This window comes from Betta splendens, chromosome 24 (genome assembly GCF_900634795.4).
Source record: "Betta splendens chromosome 24, fBetSpl5.4, whole genome shotgun sequence".
NCBI classification, from domain to species: Eukaryota; Metazoa; Chordata; class Actinopteri; order Anabantiformes; family Osphronemidae; genus Betta; species Betta splendens.
In genome coordinates, this window is record NC_040901.2 from 1,893,089 (window position 1) to 1,904,042 (window position 10,954).

General features: G+C 43.4%; 1 protein-coding gene across 3 annotated transcripts; it reads left to right on the forward strand.

Moving 5' to 3' along the window:
• The first annotated feature begins 2,020 nt into the window (after window positions 1-2,020).
• Window positions 2,021-10,590, forward strand: LOC114849723 (retrovirus-related Pol polyprotein from transposon 412). Of its 3 annotated transcripts, none has more exons than XR_008693806.1 (2): window positions 2,021-2,715; window positions 10,274-10,590. XR_008693806.1 is itself a non-coding variant. In XM_055506239.1 (1 exon), exon 1 carries the CDS (start codon window positions 5,510-5,512, stop codon window positions 8,624-8,626), a length of 3,117 nt encoding a protein of 1,038 aa, XP_055362214.1. In that variant the 5' UTR covers window positions 5,496-5,509; the 3' UTR covers window positions 8,627-10,590. The 3 variants fall into 3 exon arrangements, 1 of the variants encoding a protein (XP_055362214.1); XR_008693805.1 differs by lacking the exon at window positions 2,021-2,715 and adding an exon at window positions 5,496-10,014; XM_055506239.1 differs by lacking the exon at window positions 2,021-2,715 and having other exon boundaries at window positions 5,496-10,590.
• Window positions 10,591-10,954: the final 364 nt, after the last annotated feature.

The window sequence follows — 10,954 nt, forward strand, 5'->3', positions numbered from 1 at the left end:
ATTTAACCACCACCTTTGTCCTCGGTTCCCCGCCAGATCGTTGTTTGTGTTTCTTCAGTGCCCCAGTTTCATCAGCGTATTCGAGTTCCATGAGTGTATGCATGTTTCATCGCCTGACCCTGGACTGCTACTGACCGTGAGTTTGTCTCATCCCTGCCTGTACTTTCGCTGAGCCTCTTTGTGTACGAACCCTGCCTGGACATTGGACTCGAGATTGCCTGCTCCCCTTGTTACTGCTTTAAGCCCTCCCGTGTATGACCTGGACCGTCTGACCGTGCTTTGGGAAATAAACTTCCTTTTGATCATAACCCTGCCTCCGTGCTGCGCATGTGGGTCCTTTCATTGCCGCCCCTTGACAATTAGTGTTTAAGATGGCCATGTTCTGATGCCAGGCAAGTTTAAAACAGCTCAATAAACCATAAATGCACAGTTGCAAATGCCTTGGTTCAAACTACTGTTCTTATGACCTGAAAAGCTCAAAAACGATGTTTTAGTGTTTATGTATTGATTTCATTCAGAACAGCTTCTACTGGTCATGTTCTGATGCCAGAATACTGTCAAACATCTCAATGCATCCTAAATGTACAGTTGCATATGCCGTGGTTTAAACTAGTGTTTCTACAGCCTGAAAAACTAAAAAATGATGTATAGTTTTTCCCGCATTGGTTTCCATCAGAGCAGCCTCTAATACAGCTCATTACACCCTAAAAGCACAGTTGCAAATGCCGTGGTTTAAACCAGTGTTCTTATGACTTTAAAAAGCTCAAAAACGATGTTTTAGTGTTTCTGCACTGGTGTCCAACATTACAGCCTCTACTGGTCATGTTTTGATGCCAGGCAACTTTAAAACAGCTCAATACACCCTAAAAGCACAGTTGCAGATGCTGTGGTTTAAACTAGTTTTCTAATGGCCTAAAAAGCTCAACAACGATGTTTTAGTGTTTCTGCATTGGTTTCCACCAGAACAGCCTCTAATGGTCATGTTCTGATGCCAGAATACTGTCAAACAGCTCAATGCGTCCTAAATGTACAGTTGCATATGTCTTGGTTTAAACTAGTGTTCTTATGACCTGAAAAGTTAAAAAACGATGTTTTAGTGTTTATGCATTGGTTTCTAACATTAGTGCTTAAGATGGCCATGTTCTGATGCCAGGCAAGTTTAAAACAGCTCAATACACAAATAAAAGCACAGTTGCAAATGCCTTGGTTCAAACTAGTTTTCTTATGACCTGAAAAGCTCAAAAACGATGTTTTAGTGTGTATGTATTGGTTTCATTCAGAACAGCCTCTACTGGTCATGTTCTGATGCCAGAATACTGTCAAACAGCTCAATGCATCCAAAATGTACAGTTGCATATGTCGTGGTTTAAACTAGTGTTTCTACAGCCTGAAAAACTAAAAAATGATGTATAGTTTTTCCCGCATTGGTTTCCATCAGAGCAGCCTCTAATACAGCTCATTACACCCTAAAAGCACAGTTGCAAATGCCGTGGTTTAAACCAGTGTTCTTATGACTTTAAAAAGCTAAAAAACGATGTTTTAGTGTTTCTGCACTGGTGTCCAACATTACAGCCTCCACTGGTCATGTTTTGATGCCAGGCAACTTTAAAACAGCTTAATACACCCTAAAAGCACAGTTGCAGATGCTGTGGTTTAAACTAGTTTTCTAATGGCCTAAAAAGCTCAACAACGATGTTTTAGTGTTTCTGCATTGGTTTCCACCAGAACAGCCTCTAATGGTTATGTTCTGATGCCACAATACTGTCAAAACAGCTCAATACACCATAAAAGCGCAGTTGCAAATGCCTTGGTTCAAACTAGTGTTCTTATGACCTGAAAAGCTCAAAAACGATGTTTTAGTGTTTATGTATTGGTTTCATTCAGAACAGCCTCTACTGGTCATGTTCTGATGCCAGAATACTGTCAAACAGCTCAATGCATCCTAAATGTACAGTTGCATATGCCGTGGTTGAAACTAGTGTTTCTACAGCCTGAAAAACTAAAAAAATTATGTATAGTGTAACCCATGGATAAAACCATGAATTACTAATAACAATATTAATAGTAATTGGCCTGTCATCTTCTGTCGGGTATTTTATTTTGAAATCTTTTATTTTGGAAGCGGAACTCAACCTCCGTATGTGGAGCAGTTCCCTTCTTCGCTGATTTCATTGAACGGAGATTAGCGAGACGGAGCAGGTGAATTGTGTTAAAAAACACGGAATATTAGTGAAAAGCAGCAGACGGACTGGACAAGTCAGCTGTAAGCGGGCTGAGACTGTGTGTTTCAATGTTGTAACATTTCTCGGTGAGTAATATGATTTGTGTATGTGTAACTTGTGAGCTAGCTTAGTGTGGTTAGCCACACGTGGCGGTGTGAAAGGCTGCACAGTTCAATTCACATTGTGTTGTAATTAAGTTAATCCAAGTTATGGGTAACGGAGAAAATTGATACATTGAATTAAGAGTGAAACATGTACAGTAAAGTATATGTAAGATGGTTAAAGCATTTAACCGTTAAAATAACTTTTTATATTTAATTTCAAACTGCCTGATGTTTTATACAGGCTGGGTTTTTTACTATCTTGGATGCCTTTAATCACACAATTGGACTACTGGTTGTGAACTGGACGACCTGTGAACTGGAATCTCTCCTTGGTGGAGAGTGGCGAGCCACCCATTGGACGTCTGGATCGGTGATTTTCCTGCCTCACTGTACGTGCGGTTGGACTGGAGGGACACGGCTGAGTATTTTTTCTTTTGTTATTTTGGTTATTGGGTACACCCATAACAGGGACTGTATAGAGAATTTTATGCCGGCTTTAGCATTCTTCCTGTTGTTACCCGTTGTTAATGTACTGTAATACAGTTGTGTATTCATATACCTCTGCGTCACGTGTACTCAATGCTGTCTCCAATCATTCACTAAAAGTTGAACCTAGAGTATTCTGGCCGTCTGTGTCTCCCACAGCAGGGTTACACACAAAACTTGGCGAGCCAGCCAGGAGCAATTAATTTATACATTCACATTGGATGTGTAGAGTTTAATTTCGATAATTATGACACTTTTGAGTGACTGGAGTGTGTTGCGGTACAGTGAATCGAGCGTTTATTTGAAGTAAAAACCCAGCTGAGTTAGGAATTGTTATTTTGCAAGATGGATGTCATTAAGAAAGAGTGTGTGAAAATTCCAAATGCTGTTTTAGTCAGTGGCTTAACTAGGACAGTTGCAGATGAGGAAATTTTTGAGCTTCTTAAAAAATATGGGTCTGTCTACAGAATACTTGAAGTGTCTGCTACAAAGGCAATTGTAGAGTATCAATCTGGTGCTGCTGTACATATACTAGAAGCCACTGTTATGCCTTATCAGAGACCATCAGTTACAGACCCGACTATTATTCACACCATTGAAAGTCTTGCTAGTGTTTACACTACTGATGTTGGTGCTGCTGCTACCAGTTCTTTCCTTTCTGGGCTAAAAGACGCAGCTAAACTGAGTGGCAGGCAGTTTTCAGATATTCTCCGTGATGAGTTGGCTAGGATTAGTAGCAGTATCACAGACGATGCCCCTAGTACACCTAGGAATGAGAGCCCTAACCCCGAATCATCATCTAGAAAGAGTGGTGATCCTACAGTGCCCATTGACCCAGCCACTAACCCTGCCGATGTAGCTCCAACATCACAGCAGCCCTCCTCTCAGACTCAGCGTGACCGGGGAGCTTCAAGTTCGTCTTCGTCAGCAAGGGACAGGAGCAACATATCTCCCTTACATTCAGATCAATTCAGCAGTCCTGAAGTACAGCGTGTTGTAGTTGAGCACATAGTCAGAAGCAGTGAACTTGGCTCACACATCCAATCACACCACAAACTGAGGTCCTTCTCTGGTCGCTCCCCTCAACCTAACTTCGAGGTTGACTATGAGGCGTGGCGCAAAAGTGTGGAGTTCTACGTAAATGACCCATCAATTCCAGCTTCTCACGTAGTGAGGGGGATTGTTGAAAGTTTGTCCGCCCCTGCGGCAGATATAGTCGAGTCCATAGGTCCCCAAGCTTCATCAAAAGAGTACCTGTCATTGCTTGACTCTGCTTATGCCACAGTGGAGGATGGAGATGAACTTTTTGCACGGTTTCTGAACAACCACCAAAATGCTGGGGAAAAAGCATCTGAGTATCTGCAGCGATTGCATACAGCACTGAACCGTGTGGTGAAAAAAGGAGGAGTTTCCGAGCATGATTCTGATAGGCAGCTACTCAAGCAGTTCTGTCGGGGGTGCTGGGATGGTGCTCTAATCAACAATCTTCAGCTTGAACAGCGTATGTATGTGCCACCATCTTTTGCAGAGCTTCTTCTTCTGCTTCGGACTGAAGAGGATAAACGAGCAAACAAAGCCAACAGAATGCAACGCCATCTTGGGATTTCAAAGCCAAGGGTCATGTCACACATGCAAGCCGCACATCTGTCCTACACCACCGATGATAACACAGAGAAAGAAGCTGAAAACCCTTTTTTAGATGTAACTAACAAAATTCAAAAGCAGATTGCTGACCTACAGTTCCAAATAGCCAAACTCAGTGCTACCAGTTCAGGAAAACCTGTGAAGGAGAAGGGAAGAGGTACAAGCCAAAAACATAAGTCACAGAGTACGCAGTCAGACAATCAATCTCAATCAGTGGTGACCGCAGACAATAATCGACAGACTCTGGCAAGACCAAAGCCGTGGTACTGCTTTAATTGTGGAGAGGATGGCCATGTTGCATCAGCATGTAGCAACAGACCCAATTCCACTTTGGTGCAAGCCAAACGAGCACAGCTCAGAGAGAAGCAGCGTGAGTGGGATCTCCAAAACAATGCACCCACAGTCAATTTAAACGAGAACAGGCTTCTGTTGAGGGACAAATAGAAGCCAAGAGATCACCAAGTCCCACATTCACAAGCAAACGAATTGTTGTGGCAAAGACTCATAGTGTCACACAAAGAGTTGAACTGCCAAAACACCTTGTAGGCCGCAAGTGTACGGCCAGTGTAAGCGTGGGTGGAGTGGATTCTAACTGTTTATTAGACAGCGGGTCACAAGTAACCACCTTGTCTAAGTCATTCTATGAAGCGTGTCTGTCAGAACTACCTATTCGACCCATTGATGACATGCTAGAAGTAGAAGGAGCAAATGGGCAACCTGTTCCTTATCTGGGTTATGTTGACCTTAAGTTCCCGAAGTCTTTCCTGGAGTCTGAGCCTGAAATTTCAACTTTAGCCTTGGTTGTTCCCGATCTTCGCTCAAACAGTGGTGTTCCATTGTTGATCGGCACAAACACCCTTGATCTCCTCTGAGCAGTGTCAGGATGAAATCTCTCTTACCAAAACTCCGTTGAGCTATGGTGTCAACAAGATCTTCCACATACTTCAACTGAGGAAAAAACAATCGACAAGCGGGAACCTTGGCTTTGTAAAGCTCAGAGGAAAGGACCCAATTATTCTTCCGGCTAAACAAAGAGTAGTACTTCAGGCCTACATGCTTGTCAACCGAGGCAATACTGAGACATATGCGCTGGTGGAGCGACCAGCTACATCTACTCTACCAGGTGGTGTGTTTGTGGACAGCAGTCTCATTTCATTGCCAAACCAGGGTTCCCAGAAGCTGGCTGTGTTCCTCAGGAATGAAGCCGATCACGACATAGTCCTGCCTACTAACTGTGTCATTGCTGACTTCAATGTGGCAAATGCAATCATTGAAAATTACCAAGCCGCTGATGTGAATGGACAAAATGTTGTTGAACGTTTCACTCAACAAAATAGTAAGGCATCTTCAGTTGACAAGGAATCCTTATCGGAAACCTTTGATTTCGGCCCCACCCTTCCAGATGAATGGAAGGGAAGAGTCACACACAAGCTGAATGGCTTTTCTGATGTCTTCGCTCAGCACGACCTTGACTTTGGTCATGGATCAAAAATTCAGCATCACATTAGATTGAAGGACGAGACGCCATTCAAACAGAGAAGCCGTCCAATTCATCCTCGTGACTATGAAGCAGTTAAAAAGCATCTCCAAACCCTTCTCAGTGCAGGCATAATTGGAGAATCAGAGTCCCCATTCTCATCACCGATAGTGGTGGTGAGGAAGAAAGACGGCGATGTTCGACTCTGTGTGGATTACAGGAAACTCAATCTTCAAACAATTAAGGATGCCTATGCATTACCACTTCTGGAGGAATCTTTCTCAGTTCTTGCTGGATCCAAATGGTTCTCTGTGATGGATTTGAAGGCTGGATATTATCAAATTGAAATGAACAACGAAGACAAGCCCAAAACTGCATTTTGCTGCCCTTTTGGGTTTTATGAGTTCAATAGAATGCCTCAGGGGATCACCAATGCCCCGAGCACCTTTCAACGGCTCATGGAGAAATGCATGAATGATATCAACCTAAAAGAAGTTCTTGTTTTTCTGGATGACATCATAGTGTTCTCCGAGACTTTAGAGGAGCATGAGATAAGGCTTGTTCATGTACTTGACCGTCTCAGAGAGTATGGGTTAAAGCTTTCCCCAAAGAAATGCAAGTTTTTCCAAAGCTCAGTCCATTACTTGGGACATGTTGTATCCAGCAATGGTGTAAAGACAGACCCTAAAAAGACGGAAGCCTTAAAGACATGGCCCAGACCACAGAATCTGAAGGAGCTTGAATCATTCTTGGGCTTCACTGGTTATTACCGGAGATTTGTGAAGGATTATTCACAAGTGGTCAAGCCTCTCACCAATCTCACTGCTGGTTATCCACCCCGCCGGAAGGGAACCGAAATCAATCATCGAAATGACAAATACCTCAATCCAAGAGAAGCATTTGGTGATCGCTGGAGTATGGCCTGTCAGGAAGCTTTTGAGGAGATAAAAGACAGACTGACATCAACTCCTGTTCTTGGATATGCAGACTCCAGGCTCCCTTATGTGCTACATACTGATGCCAGCACAACTGGATTAGGGGCCGCCTTATATCAAGAGCAGGAAGGTGAGACAAGAGTAATTGCTTATGCAAGTAGAGGGTTGTCCCGCAGTGAAGCACGATACCCAGCACATAAGCTTGAATTCTTGGCCCTTAAATGGGCAGTCACCGAGAAGTTTCATGACTATTTGTATGGGAACGATTTCACAGTGATTACTGACAACAATCCTTTGACATATCTGCTCACCACTGCCAAGCTCGATGCTGTGAGCTACCGCTGGTTGGCAGCACTATCCACCTTCACATTCAACATCAAATATCGAGCCGGTAAACAAAATGTGGATGCAGATGGGTTGTCGAGGAGACCTCATGGTCCATTGGAAAATGATGCCATATCACAAGAGGAGGGTCAAAGGATCGACCAATTCACTTCTCAATTATTGGCATCCACAAATGAGGTTGAACAGGTAACTCCGGGCACTGTCAAAGCTGTCTGTCAAAGACACACTGTAGAACATGGTCCAGAGCCTGTGCCCTTCTTTGGCTATGTTGAGTCACTTGCCATACACACAGAGGCAATCCCTGATGTTTTTGCGGAGGAGGAGTCACAGGATGGGTCCATCACTGTGCCAAAATATAATGAATCTGCTCTTGTTCAACTGCAAAAAGAAGATCCAGTTATCAGCAAAATTAGTGGGTTGATGGAAAATGGTACAGAATTACCGGCAGATTGCATCACAGACTCTCCTGAAGTACGGTTGATCCTAAGAGAGTGGAAAAGACTTCAGATGAAATCAGGCCTACTATATCGGACACGGAAAAGCGAGGGGGAAACCTCATTCCAGTTGGTTCTTCCAGCTGTCTTGAGACCTATAGTGCTCAAGAATCTCCATGACGAAATGGGTCATTTAGGCATTGAACGCACCCTGGAGCTCACTCGATCACGGTTCTACTGGCCAAAGATGGCCGCAGATATCGAGAGAAAAGTTAAAACATGTGAACGATGTGTTCGGAGGAAGGTGTACCCAGACAACGCAGCCCCACTGGTGAACATTCAGACATCTCGACCTATGGAGTTGGTCTGTATGGATTTCCTTTCACTGGAGCCTGACAACCGAAACACAAGGGACATTCTTGTTGTGACGGATCATTTCACAAAATATGCCATAGCTATTCCTACCAGAGACCAGAAGGCCACCACTGTTGCTAAAGCCCTATGGGAAAATGTTTTGGTTCATTATGGATTCCCAGAACGCCTCCATAGTGACCAAGGCAGAGACTTTGAGTCTCATACCATCAAGGAATTATGTGCATTAACAGGCACCCACAAAGTCAGAACAAGCCCTTACCATCCAAGGGGAAATCCAGTTGAAAGATACAACCGCACACTCCTCAGTATGTTAGGCACTCTGGAGGACAAAAACAAGACAAAATGGCGAGAGTATGTTAAGCCCCTCACCCATGCCTACAATTGTACACGAAATGATGTAACCGGATTCTCTCCATATGAGTTGATGTTTGGGAGACAGCCAAGGCTACCAATTGACATCGCCTTCGGATTGCCAGTCAAAGCAAAAGAATCAAGTTCACATTCTCAGTATGTGAGGAACTTAAAATTCCATTTGGAAGAGAGTTATCAAACTGCCATAAAAAAACTCTTGCAAGATAGCAGAGAAAAACAAGAAGCGATTTGACAAAGTGGTCAGAGAGTCTATCCTTGATGTGGGGGATCGTGTTTTGGTAAGGAATCTTCGCCTTCGTAACAAACACAAGTTGGCAGATTGTTGGGAATCCATGATCTATGTAGTTGCCAAGCGGATGGGAGATTTACCAGTCTATTCTGTAAAACCTGAAAGAGGAGAAGGCCCGTCTAGAACCTTGCACAGAGACCACCTATTTCCTTGTGGATTTCTATCTAGAGATAAGGATGAGACACAAAAGACCAAAGGTGATCTGACAAACCCTAAAACAAGAAAGCAAAGTGCTATTCAACAAGAAGGAGAGGCTGTCGCTTCAGATGATGACAATGACGAGAGCTGGTATGGGGTTGCTCCATTACCAAATGTCACAGAAACAAGGGTTGTCAGAGAGTACAAGGTTCCAAAGACCAACCCAACACCTGGTTGGGGTAACCAAAGTAAACAATCTTTCCACCCTCATCCATGTCACACCAATGTGGACGAAGATGGAACTTTACAACGAAATGATGCCCAGCCTCAAGGGAGTAGGTGTTCAGATAACTATGACACAACCAAGACATTATCCTTGACACCTGACATAAACAACCTACCAAATGTGGAACACTTACCTGACGTGGGATCGCAAGCTGTACCTGAAATAGAAACAAGACAACCACCTGAAATGGAACTTCAACCCCTACCTGAGAACTTACCTGATGTCCTTCCAGTCTGCGCCGAACCAGAACTCATGGAAAGCTCTGTGGGGATTGAGGCTGAAGGATCGATTCTTAAAGAATCGGGAAAGCCACAAACTAACAATACTGAACTAGAGCAAACCCAAGAGACAACTGAGATGAGAGAAAAAGAGGGTATTCCTATCAGACAATCTTCCAGACATCGTGAACCACCACGGAGGTTCCATTACCCTAGGTTAGGGAATCCCCTAGTTTCTGTTGTCACTTCCTTGTTTCAGGGGTTGAATAATGCCCTGATAGGCTCTCTCATCGATGACAGTACGACAGGTTGGCTATCAGATATCCCTTTTGAGTTCAATGAGCCGATTACACAACAGCCTTAAAGCACAGAGACGCGCATTCACTTGAGGGGGGAGTGTGTAACCCATGGATAAAACCATGAATTACTAATAACAATATTAATAGTAATTGGCCTGTCATCTTCTGTCGGGTATTTTATTTTGAAATCTTTTATTTTGGAAGCGGAACTCAACCTCCGTATGTGGAGCAGTTCCCTTCTTCGCTGATTTCATTGAACGGAGATTAGCGAGACGGAGCAGGTGAATAGTGTTAAAAAACACGGAATATTAGTGAAAAGCAGCAGACGGACTGGACAAGTCAGCTGTAAGCGGGCTGAGACTGTGTGTTTCAATGTTGTAACATTTCTCGGTGAGTAATATGATTTGTGTATGTGTAACTTGTGAGCTAGCTTAGTGTGGTTAGCCACACGAGGCGGTGTGAAAGGCTGCACAGTTCAATTCACATTGTGTTGTAATTAAGTTAATCCAAGTTATGGGTAACGGAGAAAATTGATACATTGAATTAAGAGTGAAACATGTACAGTAAAGTATATGTAAGATGGTTAAAGCATTTAACCGTTAAAATAACTTTTTATATTTAATTTCAAACTGCCTGATGTTTTATACAGGCTGGGTTTTTTACTATCTTGGATGCCTTTAATCACACCATTGGACTACTGGTTGTGAACTGGACGACCTGTGAACTGGAATCTCTCCTTGGTGGAGAGTGGCGAGCCACCCATTGGACGTCTGGATCGGTGATTTTCCTGCCTCACTGTACGTGCGGTTGGACTGGAGGGACGTGGCTGAGTATTTTTTCTTTTGTTATTTTGGTTATTGGGTGCACCCATAACAAGGACTGTATAGAGAATTTTATGCCGGCTTTAGCATTCTTCCTGTTGTTACCCGTTGTTAATGTACTGTAATACAGTTGTGTATTCATATACCTCTGCTTCACGTGTACTCAATGCTGTCTCCAATCATTCACTAAAAGTTGAACCTAGAGTATTCTGGCCGTCTGTGTCTCCCACAGCAGGGTTACAATAGTGTTTCTGCATTGGTTTCCATCAGAGCAGCCTCTAATACAGCTCATTACACCCTAAAAGCACAGTTGCAAATGCGGTGGTTTAAACCAGTGTTCTTATGACATTAAAAAGCTCAAAAACGATGTTTTAGTGTTTCTGCATTGGTGTCCAACATTACAGCCTCCACTGGTCATGTTTTGATGCCAGGCAACTTTAAAACAGCTCAATACACCCTAAAAGCACAGTTGCAGATGCTGTGGTTTAAACTAGTTTTCTAATGGCCTA